Below are 20,094 nucleotides of genomic sequence, written 5' to 3'. Positions count from 1 at the left end.
TAAGTTCAGAAGGTATTATTCAAACCATTTTCAATAAGCATATTCTCACAGATTAGAAACCTGGTCCATTAGATTTAGTTTAACTGAAAATCCTCAAACATTTAACTCTTATACTTCTGCCTGTCAACCCACAATCCCAGTGGAAATTAAGTAACTGAATATTAAGTACTAACCTTGTAAAAAATTCAAGAGCCTGCTCTATGTAATCCACAGCCTTCCTATCAAGATAGTTCTCAATAGCTGATTTTGCCAGCATGAGATAGCATTCACCAAGTCCTGGAAATAGACAAAATATCCTCTATGAAAAGAGATGCTTTTATGATATGCTTGATAAAGGAGGTGGGCTGGGAGAGGGGAAACCCGCTCAGTGTTCTGCTTGATATAAAGATTTATACCCTGCACATGTTATGCCAAAATCAAAAGACTCACAGCTCACAATAGAGACTTTGCTTTTAACCTATCCTGTCAAGTGTAAACTGCAGAACAATTTGAATATTAAAACAAATCTCATAATTACAAAAAGCATAGCATTTAAGCTTTGGGTTTGTCCTCAAATACTAAGTAAAGCCCTCACTAGAAATCTGCTCTGCTTTGCTAGGCCTTTGACAAATACACCAACTTTCAGTTCACACACAAGTAAAAATCACTGCCAAAACACAAAAAGAAGGAAGAATGTCAAGGTAAGCAAAAGGGGCAGTCTTCTTTGAAGAAGACTTGAAACCAACATTAATTAAAACTATTTATGTAAGAATTTACTTCATATGGAGTTAATTTTCCTCAGTGCTGTGCATTCTATTGGTAGCTAGAAAGGTGTTGATAACTCTAGTAAAGTGCCTTTACCTTGACCCACAGGTTTTTTTCATCCTACGTTTTACGCCACTCCTGCCCTGCTGAGGAAGGGAGCAATAGAGTGGCTTGGTGGGCACTCGGTGTCCAGCAAAGGTCAAACCATCACACAGGGAAATAAATCCAACTGCATCTAATGCCACAATTTCTAGCACTTTGGAACTAACAAGGTAGCTGCTTGGTTTCTATTCTTGCTGGCACCAGCAGTGATTCCATACGGCAGTGTCACCGACTATGAACATCATTCATTCTCAGTATTACTTTCAGAGTTCTGAAGCTACCTTCCTCATGCTATCAAACTAGTAATCACAGTAGTCATGTTTTACAAGAATTCTTTTCTTGCCTCAACTAGGTATTTGTCTTGACCACACAGAAGTCTGAAGATCACAAGCTTCTCAGATGTCAAGAAGCTCTATAATCTAAAACCAAAATTGATTTTATTCCCCAAAGTTATACATTAAAAGATACACTGGAGCAGAGGCAGAACACACACACCATTTAGTAACACAAAAATAAAATACATCAAACAGTTGCAGTCAAGTAACGTCAATATAGTTATTTTCTCACCTACCAGGAGATTATGCTTCCAACAATTCAATTCAGAAACTATCTAAAAGGATCAGAACAGTACCAAAAGAACACCGACATATGTTTCAGAGTTTTAAGGAGGCCCACAAAAGACAGCATACCAGACCAAACATGAAACAGTCTCTAAGAAGGTGAAGACTGTTTTGAGACTTAAAGTAAGATGTGGAGCTAGCATCAGATATTAGGAGAGGGATTATGAGAGAAGGCTTAGGAGATTTAAGAACACGTATAGACATAACTATAGTGTGGTGAAACTTTGTTACCATGTGCTTATGTCCTCTCTAAGTACATTATTCCAGGTAATGCTGTCAACTGTCACCCACAGAAACTGAAACAGCCATATACACATGCACACTTCTATACAAAACCTTTGCAAACCGCTGCTGCAGTCAGCTGTTGCCTTTTTGTCCAACAGCGAGTAAAACTGCCTATCCATAATACTCTCCAACTCCATCATGGAGATTTCGCCATGTCTCTTTAATCTGGAAAACTCCAAGCGACAAAATTATACAGGAGGAGGTAGAGGGACAAACACCCTGGAAACCTCCCACATGAAAAACTTTTGTTGCAATAGTGACCCAACACTTCTGACTTAGTCTTAAAATATCATCCTACATTCACCCAAAACCCAAAAGGCTTTCCACACAATGAAAGAACACTCTATAACTTCAAAATTCATACCAGCATCTATTTCAGATGGATGCATGGGCTGAGAATGACTGAAGACTAAGTGGCAGGGAGAATGTGAACCAGTTATTCATGGGCTAGCAAGATTTTATAAGTTCCAATTATGTATCTTGAGAATCACAGTTCTATCACCAGAAAGGAGTTCCAGTTCCCTCGTTTCTCTCTGCTCCCAGCTATATACTGAAGACCTCTACCTATTGCCACCTCAAACACTTGTGAGACCTTGTGAGGTCATCACCTGAAAAAGCTCAGAGAGGTCTGAGTCACCAGAGCTAACACAAAAAGTGAGGAACATACAGTCAGGAGCCGCAGAAAATTGGTTTAGTCCACCTCTTTGAAACAGCAGCCTGACTCTTGCCTGTTGAGCCAGTGTTTGACTGCTTAGGTGGAACTGCAGCACCGTTAGCTGGCTTCCTCTATCTATCTTCAATTCTTCTAAACACTTGGCCTGGTAGCTACATAGGAATAATTACCCTTCATGCTCACTTGCAAGAGAAATAATCACTCCCATGTATCATGATTTAAGAGCTCTTCAGGTATTTGCAGGTTACTACACACTAGCTTTCATGCTGGGGATCACAGTGCTCCACATACCCAAATCCAGCCCTATCCTTCCCTGCAGGCAAACCCCAACACACCAAGAACCTCTCCACAAGACTGAAGCACTACAGCGTGCGGAGGGAGAAGGAGTTAACACTTTCAAATTCAGACATATTACCTTTCAGTGCAGGCACATAGTCTTCTGTCGTATTTAAAATTTGTTGATAGGTAGCTATAGCATTTTCATATTTGCCTAGAATCTGCTCAACTGCTGCAGCTCTGTAAATGCTGTACACGAGTGCTGGATTCAGCTCACTTGCTTTCCTGAAGGATTTTAGAGCTGTTGAATAGCTACCTCTGCTCAAGTAAGCCTCCCCTAGAGACTCCCAGCAGTTGGCATCCTTTGGATCGGCCCTTAGAGCTGCCTGCAAACTGGAGATATCGAGATATAAATTTATTTAAGTAAAAGGTGATGTAAGTTAAGATAAACAAATTATATCCTTGCATTGTATATTCTCAGAACTTTTAAACACAACACAGTAGTGTTCTTGTCTTCAGAGCACGTTATGCAAGTTTAGACATCGTACCTAATCCTGGCTCATTATTCAGTGCTATACTGTGCTCGTCTATGACAAGCCTGTCACCAGGCTCCTTAGCACAGAACACTGCTATGCTGAAAAGACTACGTTGTGCTAATTCTGGAACTGGAGACAGACACAGCTTGCTCAGACCCATTTCCCATTGTTTAGTACAAGCCACCCTATAATCAGCTAACTTATTTTCAAAACTTGCTAAGATCAAAGATCGTTTTACTCGGACTTATAGAAAATGGCTTAAACAAACGACCAGTTCTCTTACTCAGCCACTGCTTGTGACGGCTGACCAGTTCTCAGGTAGTAAAGTCCACGATGAAGCCAGGCCCATTTTGCTGTACCAGGACTTGCTTTTTCAGTTACCTCATTCAGGATTGACAGAGCAGTGTCCTAATAAAGCACAAAAAATGCCAGGTTAGTAAACACATGTATGTGTGAAGAACAAAGTTCTTGTTAAAGAACACTCCTAACCCAGAAAACCATTAAACTGTCTAATCTGTTAATTATAGTAAAGAAGAAATGTTACAGGGGCTTTTTAAAACTGGCAGGCTGAGTGGCAGATTAGAGGAGGAAATTATCACATCTAAAGAAGTGATTATTTCTTATGAACGAGTCTTTGCAAATAGACAGTACCTTCCTGCAGTTTTGTAGTGACTTTTTTTTTTTTTTTTTAAACTAGAGACAGATACAAGTATTTGCAGCAAGCCAGATACTTAGACTGACTTTCCAGATGGTCAAACAGAGTCCAGCAAACTATGGGTAGCTTTCTTTCTCTGTAATACCATAGCCTAAGAACTTTATATACAATGCTATATAAGAAATATTTTTTAAATGTTCTGATGACTTTGTATGACTTTCTCTTCGTGTTCCATACTGAAAAAATCCTTCATCTAAATCACATATGTGATGAGTACAATGTTAAGCTTGGTTCCCCTTCCCTGTCTTTCCCAGACAGATTTAATTTGGAATTGAAGCAGGTTCAACTATGAAAGCTGCTAAGCAATGACAGAGCATCTGTTTTCAGAACCTGAAGTAATTCCTCAAAGAGCAGAATTAACAGAACATCAAAACAGCAGTAATCCAAAGCCCTGAATGTACAATACCATGTCTCCAAGTTCCACACTTAAGCCTACAGCTGCTGTTCCAGATTCTTCATCAGCTTCATCCAGTTCAAAAGCCTTTTTATAGCAACCACGAGCTCTACTTTTGTCTCCAGCAATGTCTCTGTAGTAGTTACCTAAATAACAAAAGACACTTCCCAAGTAGCTGTCCAATTTTGCAGCCTATAAGGAAAGATGAACACAATACAAGACAGCATTTTGAAGGATTATACTGATGGACAGGTCCAGTGATAACTACTTGTTTGATCTCTGCTTATCAACTTATTTAAGCTCCTTCTGTGATACATCTGAGTTGTCCAACTTTTATTTTGAGATTACCTGAGCTTTTATTATTTGCATAATCTGCTACAAACCTCATGACACGAAGCATTTTGTACAAGAAGTACTAAAAAACTAGTTGTGCTATGAGAAAACAATTCCTTACTACATTCCATCCTTTTCATATTCTACTCTGTTTCAACCATTATGCTCATACTCTCACAATATTACATCACAATTAACTCCTCTAAAGTTTAAATTCCTTTTTAGGTACACTTGGCAGATTTGCTTATACCTAAGAAATGCACAGCCTTCAAGCAGCAGAAAACAGCTTTAACAATAATAATAAGAAAAAAAACTCAGATAAAACATTTCAGAACCAAAAGTATTGTTCACTTCAATTACATTCTCCAGGACACTCTGCTGTTATTGAAGTGCAAACAGTAGGCAACAATTTGAGTTGCCAACACCTAGCATGAAGTTATAAGGTGAGTTTACAATGTCTAGGGTCTTATTTTGTATACTTCCATGTTCCAAATAAAGATGTCAGACTAAATCATTTGGATTCACGTTCTTACCTATGTTCAGAGAAAAAGCCACAACCACCAAAAACCTAAAGATCAGGAAAAGTACATCAACTGTGGAGTTTTCCACACTTACTTCCTTGGACAGACATTGAAACTCTAACACCATTCTCATCTTTTTTCCTTCTCCACTTTTTTCCAATTTGAATTTTGCTCATCCCATTTCAAAATGTCTGCAAAGATCTACACTGATCATCTAGAGGCCTTGACTTTACGGCCCTCAAGGAGAGAAGATTAACAATCACCACTACATTGGCTAAATCAAAGGCCTCAAGAATTAGATGAAAAGAGGAAAAAAAAAAAAAAAAAAAGCAGTGAGACTCCAGGTAACTGTATAGCTCCTTGCAATGCCTTTTTGCACAGCTGAACTTGGTTTACAGGCTCTGGAGGCCTGTAAATGGTAACACGCAGAATATTCAAGTCTGTCATTCCAGCCAGTGTTTTTTCCATATTTGGTTTTTGATATAGGCAAACACTAATTCTATATGAATAGTTCAAGCAGCCTTTACCTTCAAGAACTGAGTGAGTGCTTTTCCTTTGTCTTTTTTTGTCTCATCACTCATGAACCAGTACGTGAGCCCCAGGTACTGATGATATTCTGCAGTTTCAGCCTTTCTTTCAATAGCATTTAGAAAACTAAATAAAAGGAACAGAGGTCAGATCAGACAAATTCTCAAACGTTACAAAACATTATATTCTATTCTCCTCTCATATTTTCCTGTTAGAGGAAAGTGAAAAATAAAAATCTACCTTCTTTCGGCCTGTTGATAGTTCTTTTGGGAATAATGGATGAAACCCTCTAAACCATAGGACTCAGCCAGATCAGGGTGGGACAACAGAAGCTCTTGAGAAATCTGCAAAAAGGATGTCATTCTTCCCTAGTTACTTCCTCTATGAAACGAGAATTCCACTTAGCTTACCAGAATGAAAATGCAGCACTAACCTTTGAAGCTTGATCCATTAAACCTTTGTTTAGATAAGCTTGACCTCTGATGGCTAAAACCACCGGATCACTGTTTGCATCTGCAATCTAGAAAACCAAGTGATAGACATGACCAAGTTACTCTCTCCCCCAATTAAGAAATCAAAGGTGTCAACAGCAGGCAGGCTGCATGACGATAAAGGCAAGAAAACATTTAGACAGACTACTCTTGAGAAGACTCAGACAAAATAATTTTGATGGAGAACATGTAGAAGACTACAGAAAGGAAGGACAAAGCTACAGAAGTCTAAACAGCAAAGAAGCAGCGTACACAAAACTGTAAGGCAAAAAAGAGAGGAAGCAACTTCTGCTTAAAGCTTAACCATTCGATCTTCAAGCAATACGCTCCTGCTTATGATCAATGACAAGTGAATGAAGAGCACAGGGAGTAGGATTATAACTATAATACTAATCAAGATGAACACCAGTCATAGAACTAGCAAGAACCTAGCAGCATTGAGCAAGACCAGACAAAGTCAAAAGTGACAGCTTCTAAAATAAGAATTGTGAGTGAAAAAGATTTGTAGCAAATCCTAAAAAACAGAGAAGGAAGGAGTGTTGGGATTACATCATAACTGGTAGGAGCTGTTTAAAACGCATAGAATGTAAAAAGGAGGCAAGGGGAGAAAAACACAGCTGGAGTTTTCAGTACAGCAAGATGAGAGCACTTTTAAAAATTAAAATAAATAAATATATTTTAGTCAATGAAAATACCTGCTCAAGTGCTTTAATGGCTTCTTCTGCAGCATCAGCATCAGATATTTTAATCAAAGCCTCTGCTTTCAGCTGAAGGATAAGGTTCTTCCACCGAAGACTAGGACCCTCAGGAGTTCCAAGAGCCTCAAGAGCTATTGACAAGAGAAAAGTTTCATCAAGTAGAAACAGGAAAAGGAAATACAAAGAGCACCACTGTTCCCAATATTTTAAAAATCTTGTTAATTACAGCTTTTCAGTCTAGTAGGGCATCACTTAATAGAACATTTTTTTTGACTGCTCTCCTTCATGTTGAGCAAATTGTTCTGTAAAATTTCCATCCAGTCAAGTTTACAAGTTAAATCAATTTTAGAAAGGTCCTCTCAGACGTGTGAAGAGACTAATTGCTTTCTAGCTGCTGGCCTTATACATGAAATGCTACATTTTTGTGATCTATGTTCTGAAGAAACACTGACTTCTCAATAAACAAGTTGTTTTATACTTCAGTGTTTAAAGAAAAACATATTACTAAAACCAGGGATTTAACTCTGTGCCTGTGCAAAGGTAACACTGTACCTCTCCAAGTAGTATTGATTACTTCTCCAAAACACAGTATAACCTCATCGCAGAGAATGAAGGCATCTCTGTGCTGCTTCAATGTTCTCCAAAGGCAAGAACTTCCTGAATAACTCAATTTTAACTATATTTATTTCCACATATGTTTAACTTTTATCTGACTTGATACAGTCAGTAAAACAGGCCAAGCATAAAGCAATGCTTCCCCAGAATCCTCTCCCATTTTCCACACATTCTTTAGACTCAAGGAAACCTCCTGCATCGAAAGCATCTTTTATTGAGCCACAATGGCTTAAATTACACCTTGCACTGAGAAATAAAGTTTGTTTGTTCTGAGCCTGTCAGCTTTTAGTTTCAATTGGTACTAACTAGACCTCACATAAGAAAACAAAACACTTGATCTTTATCTTCAACATCACTTGCAACTTAACAGATTTCAACAACATCTCTTCTCCAGACTGAAAAAGGACTTTACAGCTATTTACTTGTTCTCATATATTGCATTTTCCATACATTCAGTCATCCTTATTACAAGTCTATTAACTTTATTTACCAAAACTGCACACAGATTTCAGCATGCTGCTAAAGTTCTCAAAGCAAATAGATGGTGGTGTTCTGTTTCACTAATCAGTCCCTCCTCTGTAATTCTTAATATCTGACTTCCCTATAAAATACAAAAGTGAAAAGAAACAAAACGAAAACCTTTCTGCTCTTTACTTCAAGACGACTCTTGAAGAGCTTTGTGAGAACATTTCTTCCTACAACTAAATGATTTTGCTTTTAAGATGATGGAATTTTATTCGTTATTTTAACACTTAGTTACCAACTCTCGCAGTCTACTTTTAGAGTACTTTCTCTATTCTTAAGACTGAACAGCACAAGGTGCTTTTCAGCTGCCACAAACCAAGAGAAGCAGAGGTCACCAGCACAAGTCATGAGACTGCAAAAAGCAAAGAACTATGACTGCTACTAACTTCCATCAACCATGCAAAGGCCAAATTGGCTGGACCACATAAAGTGGCAAAGCCCTGCAGTTGCTCTTTCAATTAGCAGGCAGTTACCTTGATTGCAGGACAGGACAGCGTCCCTGTGTTTGTGAATCTTCATCTGTGCCTCTGCCAAATAATGCCATGCTGCTGGACACCGGCTAGTCTTCTGCAAACCTAATTAAAGAAGAGTTTTAAAAAGGCATTAAAAAAGTTGCTTAGGCCTGCAGAGACCCTCTAGCTGACAGATGTTGCATTGCCATATAATGCCATCCAAAAAATAGTATCAGATAGTAACACTTGCAGTCAATTTTTGCTTTGAGTCTTATTTTAAACTATTTTAGACATACAGGTCTCCACGCAGTAAGGCAAGACTAAGAAGTATGTAAGTTTGTCTTAAGCTTAATATTGCATACAACATTACATATTTAGAAAAGAAAAAGGGGAAAAAGTGAGGAAATATACAACACTGGCTTAAGGTGCACTTTTGTTTCAAAAAGGAAAAAGTCCTTCACTCTGATCAGACGTTAACATCAGCAGCCTGTAGACCATCTTACAAAGTTTTTCTTAGAAACCAGACAAGGCTTACAGAACTTCAAGACAACAAAAAAATGATGGCAAGAGTGTTTCACTGAAACTTCCCGACAAACTTGCCTTAATTAAAGATTCAGTAACAACACTGAATTTGAGTCTTCTGAGATAGATAGATATATACACATACTAAATAATGCCTCGAAGTTTTAATGCCTAAAACGCAAACACTTGGCTTACTGGGAAAGACATTATTTCCAAATTTTATGCATTTCTACTGATACCAAGAGCCTTGGCTTTTGCATTGTCCCCTTGAAGAGCTGAGTATTACATGCACGAGTAAAAATAAAGAAAAAAAATTATGTGGGAGATGTACCTTTAGTCAAAACCAGGATGTATGTTACGTCAAAACATCCAATGGCTATTTAAGCCAGAAGAATTTGCCTTCCATGGAAGACTTATTCCTCTTAAGCACCTGAAATTTTTATTTCAGATTTTAGGCAAGACATGTTATTTCACTGTGCATAAGCTGCTGTAGCATATTGTAGAATATTATTTTTCTAAATCTGGGTGAAAGGATGTAGGATATCACAGCATAGCCTGACTGACTCCTGATTGCTTAGATCCCAAATGTTTATTTACCCAGCTTTCCGAATAAGCAGCTTTGAATTATCATGGCCAGCACAGTGACAGTGGAGAGTCCTTATTTCCCACTAGTATCCTAAAGACTCATTTTCAACAAGCTTCACATTTTCATTACAAGCAAGATAATTACAGATTAGTGAACCAACTCTTCAGTAATTCTGGCAGTTGTAAAAAGGGGAAAAAAAACCCACAATCCTCTGATATTTCTCTTTAGATATCCAATATAAGTATTTACCTAATGTAAGTGTTAAAGAGCTATTAAAACTACGTAACTTTAAAGAGAAGTAATTTTTGTTCAGGTATGGAAATGCAGCGACCAGACTAGAACAGCTGTATTATATATTACTTTATAAATTTCACATTCCTTCATTAGTTGCTAATGCTGTATTTACTGCTTCATCTAGGTGTTTTCCCAGTAACAGTCAGATTAAAAAAAAGTTTAAAGTTGATCACACTAAAATACTGCAGAGCTGACTATAACAACAATGACAGACCTCAGGGATGTCATAGTTAAAGCTATATTTAAAAAAAGTTTCAATCCTCAATCAAAGAAAGTGTTGAGTATTCTTCAAAAACCTAGCTGGTCTTAGAACTCGAAGTACTATGCAAGTATAAGATTCCCAAAACACCCAGCACAAACTAGATAAAGTTCAAGTTACAGAGTACTTATACCTCATATTACACATTTACCTTCAGTAAGACTCTTAACAGCCTCCTTGTATTTCTTTTCTTGGAGGCACTTTATACCAAAACCAATGATGCCTGGACCACTACTTGCATCCATCTCCAAAAGCCTAGAAAAGCAGTGCAAGGCCTCTTCCGACACAGCACCTAGTCTCAGAAAAATACGGTTTTAGATTAAAAAATGAAAAAGCATACTATCTACATAATTATGACCCTTACCCTCTGAGCTCAAAGTAATGAATCATAGAATCATAGAATGGTTAGGGCTGGAAGGGACCTTCAAAGGTCATCTAGTCCAACCCCCCTGCAAGAAACAGGGATATCTCCAACTAGATCAGGTTGCTCAGGGCCTCGTCCAACCTGGCCTTGAACGTCTCCAGGGATGGAGCATCCACCACCTCTCTGGGCAACCTGTTCCAGTGGTGTTCTACAACTCTCATGGTAAAATATTTTTTCCTAATATCCAATCTGAATCTACCTCCCTCTATTTTAAAACCATTACCCCTTGTCCTATCACAACAGGCCCTCCTGAACAGCCTCTCCCCATCTTTCTTGTAGGCCCCCTTGAGGTACTGGAAGACCGCTATAAAGTCACCCTGGAGCCTCCTCTTCTCCAGGCTGAACAGCCCCAACTCTTTCAGCCTGTCCTCATAGGAAAGGTGCTCCAGCCCTCTTATCATCTTCGTGGCCCTCCTCTGGACCCTCTCCAACTGGTCCATGTCCTTCTTATTGTGGGGGCTCCAGAACTGGACGCAGAATTTATTAACTAAACTTTTTTCCAAAATTACTACATACTTATCACCCTCCACCTCCAAAACCAAACCCAAAAACCAAGCAATACTCCAAATATCCAGTGCCATCAAACAAAATAAACTGTCATTTTGAAAACTGAATTTTTAATCACTCCTGTTAAATTACTACAGATACACTTCCTTTATTAATAAAAACTAATTCCTTCATAAGCTTTTCATGTAAGCTCAGCTGAATGCCCACATGTCAAAATCTGCCTCAAACAAATCAAAATAATTTCCTTCCAGAGAAGACCTTATGTACGTACAAATTTGCTGTGATGAGCTTGCTGAAACAGTTTAGCTGTGAAACCACGTGATTTAATGTTTGCTTAATTTTAACTAACTTTTTAGGCTTACATTTAGCTGTGATTGCAGACTTGGCCCTCCTCACCTAAAGCAACTGTTCTGACTTGCAGCAACAGTTTTTGAACTACTATTTTCATTAAAAAATTATGGACTCATTTGACATAAAAGCTGTCTTTGATTTGCATTTGGTAAAGGTGACCAATAATGCATCTGAGTTACAAGCCCACAAGTTTGGGGCATGATTGTCTATGACATGATACAAACAAACAGCCTTACGAAAACCTAAGCAGCATCCTCCCTACCCCAAGACGGCTGTGGGATGATGAGATGTTAGCAGAACACTGGTATATAAGAACTGTGCCAATCAGATGCTCTTTGTCCTTTGGAAATTAGTTTCTGCAAGTATCTCTGAACTGTAAAGCATTCTCATGTGGAAGTGAGAGTTGGGCCTCATCTGTCTTCGTTCTTTCAAATCCAAGTGAAAAATTCTCTCTTATTTTATGTTGCTACAGTATTCTACAAAGCCAACCTTCGAAACTGGAAAAGGCATTCTTCTAAGCTGAAAGTTATTTCTCTTTATACAAACCAAGTAGGTTTTTTCCTGATTTTCTTTCCTTGTTTTAAAAAGAAATAAAATCAACTTCTGATGCCTTAAACAATAAAATGAAAGACCAGAATTTAGTAGTTGTCTTTGAAAGTGCTTGAGAAAGTGTCCAATACTATTGCAATGTTACTCAGTGAACTACTGAAAATAGCAATTGTATTCTTTCAGATCCCTATACTATTGAACACACCATGGCATTTTTTTCTCCCCTCACAAATCCTCCTTTTCTATGTAGAACAAATACCTAAACACGTCTGTTTATTCCCTGTTCACCAGGTATTCTTTTCAAGAAAGTTTAACATATGCCTGTTAATTTTTTTCACCAAGAGAGTTTTATGTCAAGAATAATCTAAGTATAACCCATCCTCAGCCTTAAGGCACAGGTTAACATTCTCCATTCCCTCTCCTAAGCTTAAGTTAACCTTCATTTATCCACAGAGGCTGCTTTTGAGTTTTGTAAGGCATTCTTTATTTGCGACTTTGCGCACTGCCAGAGTGAGACTTAACTCACCGAAGTTTTTTGTCAATTTACAGTCACCACTCGGTTACAGAGCAAAGAAACAGCAAATCATAGGAGCAAACACTTTTCATTTCCAGACAGGCAGAAATATAATATAAAAGTAAATGGTGCATTTGTGTTGGGTCGTGAAGGGTAAAAACTTGTAAAAAGATTGTCACAAAACTAACTATAGGAGAAATAGTTTAAGCCCCAAGAACGTCTAAATCCATCCCACTCACCTGACTGAAGGAAGTGCAAGCAAAGTACTTCTAAAGGATAACTCACAGTAGGATACAAAGCCATCATATCATTACAGGCCTTTTCCAATCTAGCTGTTTCATGAGGAAACTTGAAAGGAAAAAAATAGTTATTTGCGTGAATTATCAGATATGGACTATTACATCTATTCACTGATGAAGATAGATAAACATAACCTTACTTTTGACAAGCACTGAATAAAGTCCTTGTACAGATTTTGGTGGTCTTCACCAGGAACAGTGTCAGCAGAGTTCACCGCATGTTCAAATGCAGTCAAAAGCTGAAATTAGAAATAATTAGGAGTGCAACAAACAGTGACTCTAGGAAAATGTTATTATCTTCATAGATTGGAAAAAATCAGTTGGAATGGACCTACAACCACCATCTAGTCCAACTGCCTGACCACTTCAGGGCTGATCAAAAGTTAAGGCACCTTATTAAGGGCATTGTCCAAATGCCTCTTAAACACTGACAGACTCAGGGCATCAATCACCTCTCTGGGAAGCCTGTTCCAGGTTTTGGCCACCCTCTCTGTAAAGAAGTGTCTCCTAATGTCAAGTCTGAACCTCCCGATGCAGCTTTGGACTCCTGGATCCCAGGGAGAAGAGCTCAGCAGTCCCCTCTCCATGTCCCCTCCTAAGGAAGCTGCAGAGGGTCATGAAGTCATCCCTCAGCCTCCTTTTCTCCAAACCAGACAAACCCAGAGTCCTCAGCCACTCCTCAGAGGACATGCCTTGTAGCCCTTTCATAGTTAAGTGAACAGTTACATGTTGTTATCTGAATCCTACTCATTAAGTTTCCATCAGTACTGTGAACAGAGATCACAGAAGTTCCTTATCATGAAGTAGTATTCAAATAGGATCCAAAGCACATTAATTGTCTACTACAAGATGAAGCAGCAATACGCTGTTTCAAAACATAAGATGGGTACAAGGAGGGCAAAATTTCTAAGAACATAGATTCTTCTTCACACCTAAATCCAATTCAAAGAAGGACCTGGTACCATAAAAGCTAGGTTACTATCCTCTACGGTTAGCTGTCAGCCCTTCCCCTTGTTCTAGTCTAGAAATCTAGTCTTTTATTTCTTGACTCGTTATGTACTGGAGAACACAGGCACCACAGAGTGTGCACTACCAAACAAGTATGCCAAACAAAAAGTTGCCCACAGCTTGTCAAAAGTCACATGCTGAACAGAAGGTTGCTTTCAATGCCACATCATTCCAGGTTCAGGTGCTTCACTCAAAACTGCAGTAAAGTGAACTGCAGATTTGCATGTGAAACCCATTCCTGATATTTATGCAACTTTTTTTCTTTTAAAAATTCTTGCCCCCAAAAAAGCAGTGCTGCCTGCAGCCTCTCTTTTCTATAACAGCTCATAAGTTAAAGCATTTGCTTTCTCAAAAAGTAGAGATCCAGATTCAATTTTCTGCTGTTCAATTTATATTTTTTACCTTTCTGCTATCAACCAGATTGGTGATGAGAAATTTCCACCCTTCCTGTTGAAAGAGTTTCATCTTGCAAGAACAGATAAAAAGATAAAACAGAACGGGTTTTGTCAGAAGGTAAAATCACCCATCTTTTCCTGAGAATTTTAGTATCATTCAACGTGAGACAAATAGCCACAAGATTTGCATGGCTTTCAAGGCTTCATCTGAAGCCTAGCTGCACTGTGCATACATACGTATCTAGATGAGTAGGAGTGAGAAACATTACCGACTGCTCAGTCTTATTATCCTGGTTCTGTGTACTGTCTTTCAGTAACTGGATCATCTTCTTCCAAAGCTGGTGAAGCTCTGCCTTTTCTGCACCTTCCTCCTGTTTCATTTGTATTAGTTTCTGCCATGTTTCAGCCACCTGTCAACAGGAAATAAATGAACCGCTGCTATCACTCTTTAAAGAGCCGGTGGACTGACACAAGCTTTCCAATTACTGTCAACACTTACCACACTAGGGTATTAGACAACAGAGTAATGTTTAAAGGAACAACCCAGATTTACCCACTTTCTGATTAAAGCAATAACAAGTCAAAGCATTGTGTGGGACCTGTCCACCTTCCCAGGAACAGTAAAGAAGGGAGGCAACATCAAGTGCATGAGTTCTGACTCTGTTTCTCGGCAGAAATCAACAATAAAAATAGACCTGTACAGTATTCTGATAAACTCTGAAGAAAAAACAGAAGCTTTGTTGGATCTACAGCACTACAAACAAAACTAGAAGAACAGCAGCAGTACCTGTTGAAATTCCAGTGTGGAAAAAACAACAGAACTGAAAAAGAGAAAACAGGACCCTGAAGCCTAACTTGTGCTTTCCTGTCGCACAGACTGCAAGTCTGCTTTCGTACGCTAAACTATTAGCACTGAATTTTGTTTCAGAAACTGGTACGCGAAGAGACTTCAGAGCTAATTAGTAGCCTTGAGCCTGATGCTAAGAGATATGAAATTTTTTTCATTTCCCATTGTTGGAGAAAAGGGGAGTAAGACCACACACCACTTTGTAAAAGAGTAGTATTTTTGAAGAAAGAATGAATAGCGTAACTGTAAAAATCCGCATTCTGTAACATTACTACAGAGACCATAGGAAACGTTGCTGTTGAACCATTCAGGCATTTAACAGCTCCACCTCGTGGTATGCTGACAAGAGCCACGACCATTTCTGCAACGGTCATCGTGACATAGACATGGGGAGTTCCAGAGGGACTGGAGCCGGGGTTGCCCTGGAGCAGCTTTGCAGGTCCTTATCATTGTCCATAGAACGCAGAATGTAAGTCACAGGCAATCAAGTTCAGGTTGCGTGCGAATTCCACTTTATATCCTCTGGCGTGAAGTATCAGAGACAGTCCCGGAAGGGATCACCACACCAGTGAAGGGCTAATCAGACACCTAGAACCAGCCAAGCCAGGCAAAGGACACCTGACTCACGTATACTGCATGTAATTGTGCATTTGGGATGATACTTGACTTCTAGAAATAAAACACAAGAATGATGTTCCCCCTTTCAGTCTGTACGCTAACATCCTTTGCCCACCTTTGCAGTTTAATGGATTGCATCCAAGTCTGTTACGCAGCAGAAAATAAAGGAATGTAGTTAAAATCAGTTCTTCCTGGTAGCGGATCACAAGGAGACCTTAAGTGGTCTGTAGCCAAAAAAAATGAGGATTCCTTGATGAAAAGTAGTTAGTTCTGATCAAATGGAAATTTCCTGTTAGAAGAAAGTAAAGTACTCAACCTACCTCTAAATATTTCTTTTCTTGATGATATAGTTCCACAAGCTTGTTACACACATCACACCATTTCTGCTTGTCACCACTAGAAAGGAGAAAGAAAATTCCATGCAAACAAGCTCAGTTTTCTGTAAAATAGTATGTTTTCAAACAATGAACTTTTTAGCAGGTTCAGCTGCCAAGCAAATATTTAGAATAAATATTACAGATTGCCCTGAAAGTTTTTCTCATTGCCGCTATGAGTAAAAAAAAAATCGCTTTTGTTTTTGAACAATTTTCAAATTGAGAAAATAAACTGAACACTCCAGTCAGCTACAGCAACAGCTGAGAGCTACATTTGTTTAGAACTGTACCTATATGAATCACACGATACATATACTGTGACCTTAAAGCACAGGAAAATAAGCCTACTTATTAATGCAGCCAATGAACTAACAGAGCTAAACGCTTCAAGGCAGTGAGTTCAGACAGAGGACACAGGATAACATTAGAATTCTCTAAACTATTAACCTCAAGTACAAATATTCCAAGAGTTTTTGCCCTGTCAAGAGGGACAGCATCAAGAAACCTTATATAGGTACAGAAAACCTGAGCACCAAGTGTTTACTTGTTACTACAAAACAAACTTGCAAAATGCATATCAGCAATGGTATTCACCGAACCAGAAATCTCAGACTGAATTATGGTATTCAATATTTTTTACCTTTCATAGAGTTCCAACAGCTTCTGATAAACATCTGCTAAGTCTCCTTTGACATCTGTTTGGTTGGATTTCTCATACAAATTTGCTAATCCCTTTAAAAAAAAAGATAACAAATAAGTAAGATTTGGTGTCAACAGTTAGTTGTTATGAGAACACTGCAATTTTTGCCTACAAACATTATTCGATTGGCCTCAATGTGGTCAAGTGTTAACATAAGGAATCTCTGAGCAGAATCTACGTTGATACTTCCATACGGCCTTCTAAATCTACTTATTTTAAACAAAAAGCTTTCCTCGCTTTCTTAACTAATACCAACAACTATTTGAAACCTGTATACATGACATAATCTTGTCTGCATAACAGACAACATACAAAGCACACTAAGTCATATGATAAAAAAATCTATATCCAAGTATCATACCGTCTTATACAGTAACAGAAAGCCAGAATCTGATTGCAAAACAACTGAGGAAATTTCAACATACCTTGAAATCAGGCACCTTGAAATCAAGTTATACTTGAAAAAGTTATTTATATTGAAAATGCTAAGAACTTATCACCTCAGAAAAATATCGATTGTTGGTATCGGAGCGACAGACCTCACACGCACTTTATGCTTCACAAGTCTCCAGGCAACAAAACTCTATGTTTTAACTTCATGGTGTGAAAGGTTGTCATGCACACACCACCCAGCACACACCTATTTTAAATTTATACTACTGTATACTAATACAGTAACAACAACAACAACATTCAGTAATAATCCACTTAATGCTGGATGCTGGGAAAATAACTTACTAAATAAAAAAATTGCTCTCCTATGAGAAAAGCACTGTCAAATGTTTCTTAAGCTACGAGCACGGCAACTCCTAAGCATGGGCAAATTTACTGTATCTGTTTCAATTCACATTCTCCCTCGCACATTTCACTGCTATCTGCTCTACACAAGAAATACAAACTCAAATATACTGAAACTAAAGTTCACCCTGCTCTACATACGCAGCCACCCATGGCTTAACTTTGGACACACAAATAATACAAACCTCAGCTGCTTCAAAGCTTTAGTAGAAATAAGGGCCTCAAGAAAATACAAGTCTCAACTCTGCTTTATTCCCATATTTAACTCCATAGTGACATTTTTCAGAGAAAGAAGTGAATTTGGACATTCACATACCTGCCATGCCAGCAACTGGTTTGGTTCAAGATCAATAGCCTTCTTATATGCTCCTTTGGCCTGATCAGGCTGCTCTAACTCAGCAGCTGCCAGGCCAATAAATACCCAAGCATTGTAGTTGTTTTTTTCTTGCTTCAAAACTGCCTAGAAACAGACAATTTTAAATGAAATGAATTAATTAAATGCATCTTACAAATCCGTACGTTGAGTTCTATCATAACAGTTTGGTGAATTATTCTGTCTGGTAAAATTAGAAGTTAACTCATTTTTAGGACAAGGCTAAGATTAATAACTTCAGCTTTTTATGCCAGAGGATCCTTCAAATCTGAATTGTTCTGCCACTAACCATATCTGTAGCTCAGCGATTAGAGCACTCCTGTCAGGTTCTGGCTTAGAAATAGATTTTATCACTATCTTTCTAGACATAGTATTCTTATTGCCACATATAAGTAAATGCAAAAGGGAAGGGGAATAAAGGTTCACCTGTGGGCAAGTAACATGAACAATCAGCAAAATCCGTCTCAGCTATTACATCAATAACGTACTCCACACTCTGCATTACTATACAGCTGTAGGTGTACGGGAACAGCAAACAAAACGTGCAAAAAATATTGCCTTCCAAGTAAAAAAATTAATTACCTTGCAATGTTTTAAGGCTTCCTTATATTCTTTATTTCGTATTGCGTCTCTAGCGCTCTTCAATGCTGCCTTCACCTCCTTATTTGACATTGTGGCTACTAAGTAAAAAGTACATATAATCAGTTCCTATAAAAAGATATATTGCACTCAAAATATTGTTTATATCCTACTGTAATTGCATAGAGAGCATTTTAAACACATAAATATAGTGCAATATGCCAGAATGCATACAGCACTAAAAATTGCTGAAGCAAACAATATGGTTAAAATTAGTTATGCTTAGCTCCAGCGCAGGATTAAGCTAATATTCTAAACAGTTAAACGATACAAAGTAGCTATACCAGAAAAAAATTTTAGTTAAGGCTTAAAATAAATTTAAACAGGAGGAGAGGTGTTATATGACAGTCACCATAGTTAAGACTCCTAGAAAGACATCTTGCACCTAGTGTGGTTTTTTTTTTAATGGAGAAATTACTAAGCAGTGAACTGTGTTTAAGAGGCATGTCGCACCGGGCGTGCTCAAGGGGTTCCTAAGGTTTAGGAACAGCAGTACCACAGCCAGCCTGCCACTTATGTTCAGGTGTGATCCACAATGCTTCTCTCACTTTAAACACACTTAGGGCAGACCCTGCTTCTGACAACAGCTGCATAGGAAAAAAGAGTAAATAAGCATTTAAGGACATATCAAAGCAGCATTCAGGCTTTTGAAGTCTGACATAATCATCCGCTATTTTGATGTGTATGGTAAATATTTGCCTCAAATGAACTTTAGGAACATCATAGTCAAAACTGCTTAAATGGGACGAGGCTGAGCAGCAGCACTGCCTGTGCAGGCATTGGAAGCGACTGAAAAAGTGACAAACTGAAGAACAAGAAAACCTTTTAGCAGCTAAAAATCAAAATAAAGAATGGATGAAGGGCCTTGAGAGAAATTAGCAGTGAAAGGTCAAAGGAAGAGAATGGATTTCAAATATTCCCTCGGAGCCTAAAAAGAAGAAATCTCTCAAACTTACACTGCTCAAGAGCTCCTGGAGATGAATTCGCACGCTAGGAGGGCACAGACTCCTCGCTCGTCACAAACGCACACCTCCGCGGACCTTTCCGAGCCTGAGCTCCATTTCCACCTACAGAGAGAAGAGACACCGCGTCAGAACACAACCGGGGACCTCGGGGGAGGTCGGCTCCGCAGCCTCGTCCCGGACTGAGGGGCGCCCAGGCCGCGCCGCGGGGCCCAGCGCCCGCCGCTCGCATGGGGAAGCTGCCCCGCGCCGGCAGCCGCTCCGAGCGCGGCCGCTCGCCCCGCCGCAGGCCGGGCCGCCAGCCATCCCGGCGGAAGAGAACATGACGGAGCGGGCCGCCGCCGCCGGCACCCTCCACCAGCCCCCGCCACTTCACCTTCACCCGCCGCCGCCGGCACCCTGCACAAGCCGCCGCGAGCGCGCATGCCCCCTAGTACGTCAGCGCGGGGACGCGCCCCATTAGCTGCCATTTTGTTTCGAGCGCTGTGGGAGCTGTAGTTCCCGCCTCCCGAGGCACGCCGGGAGCTTTAGTCCGCGCGGGGCACGCTGGGAGTTGTAGTCCGCGGT

At 39.2% G+C, this 20,094-nt stretch overlaps 1 protein-coding gene across 5 annotated transcripts in view; it reads right to left on the bottom strand.

Moving 5' to 3' along the window:
* The window catches only part of SKIC3 (SKI3 subunit of superkiller complex), a 48,250-nt gene extending 28,325 nt beyond the window's left edge, over positions 1 to 19,925 (bottom strand). For 3 of the 5 annotated variants that reach the window (XM_086628900.1, XM_086628903.1, XM_086628904.1), the window contains exons 1-19: positions 19,904 to 19,925; positions 19,522 to 19,632; positions 18,509 to 18,606; positions 17,870 to 18,013; positions 16,696 to 16,787; positions 16,002 to 16,077; positions 14,486 to 14,626; positions 12,954 to 13,052; positions 12,754 to 12,862; positions 10,321 to 10,461; positions 8,530 to 8,631; positions 6,914 to 7,047; positions 6,161 to 6,247; positions 5,968 to 6,071; positions 5,727 to 5,853; positions 4,358 to 4,537; positions 3,520 to 3,644; positions 2,840 to 3,093; positions 174 to 276 (exon numbers count right to left, since the gene is read on the bottom strand). In XM_086628900.1, coding sequence (XP_086485026.1) covers positions 174 to 276; positions 2,840 to 3,093; positions 3,520 to 3,644; positions 4,358 to 4,537; positions 5,727 to 5,853; positions 5,968 to 6,071; positions 6,161 to 6,247; positions 6,914 to 7,047; positions 8,530 to 8,631; positions 10,321 to 10,461; positions 12,754 to 12,862; positions 12,954 to 13,052; positions 14,486 to 14,626; positions 16,002 to 16,077; positions 16,696 to 16,787; positions 17,870 to 18,013; positions 18,509 to 18,598 — 2,108 coding nt within the window. In that variant the 5' untranslated portion in view covers positions 18,599 to 18,606; positions 19,522 to 19,632; positions 19,904 to 19,925. Of the gene's footprint in view, positions 1 to 173; positions 277 to 2,839; positions 3,094 to 3,519; positions 3,645 to 4,357; positions 4,538 to 5,726; positions 5,854 to 5,967; positions 6,072 to 6,160; positions 6,248 to 6,913; positions 7,048 to 8,529; positions 8,632 to 10,320; positions 10,462 to 12,753; positions 12,863 to 12,953; positions 13,053 to 14,485; positions 14,627 to 16,001; positions 16,078 to 16,695; positions 16,788 to 17,869; positions 18,014 to 18,508; positions 18,607 to 19,521; positions 19,633 to 19,903 lie in introns of those variants that run through there. The other 2 variants (XM_086628902.1, XM_086628901.1) reach the window with 2 other exon arrangements.
* Between the last annotated feature and the right edge of the window lie 169 nt (positions 19,926 to 20,094).

This window comes from Tauraco erythrolophus, chromosome Z (assembly GCF_009769465.1).
Source record: "Tauraco erythrolophus isolate bTauEry1 chromosome Z, bTauEry1.pri, whole genome shotgun sequence".
Lineage (NCBI taxonomy): Eukaryota > Metazoa > Chordata > Aves > Musophagiformes > Musophagidae > Tauraco > Tauraco erythrolophus.
Note: the sequence above shows the minus strand (reverse complement) of the source record. Positions and strands in the feature narration are given on the sequence as shown.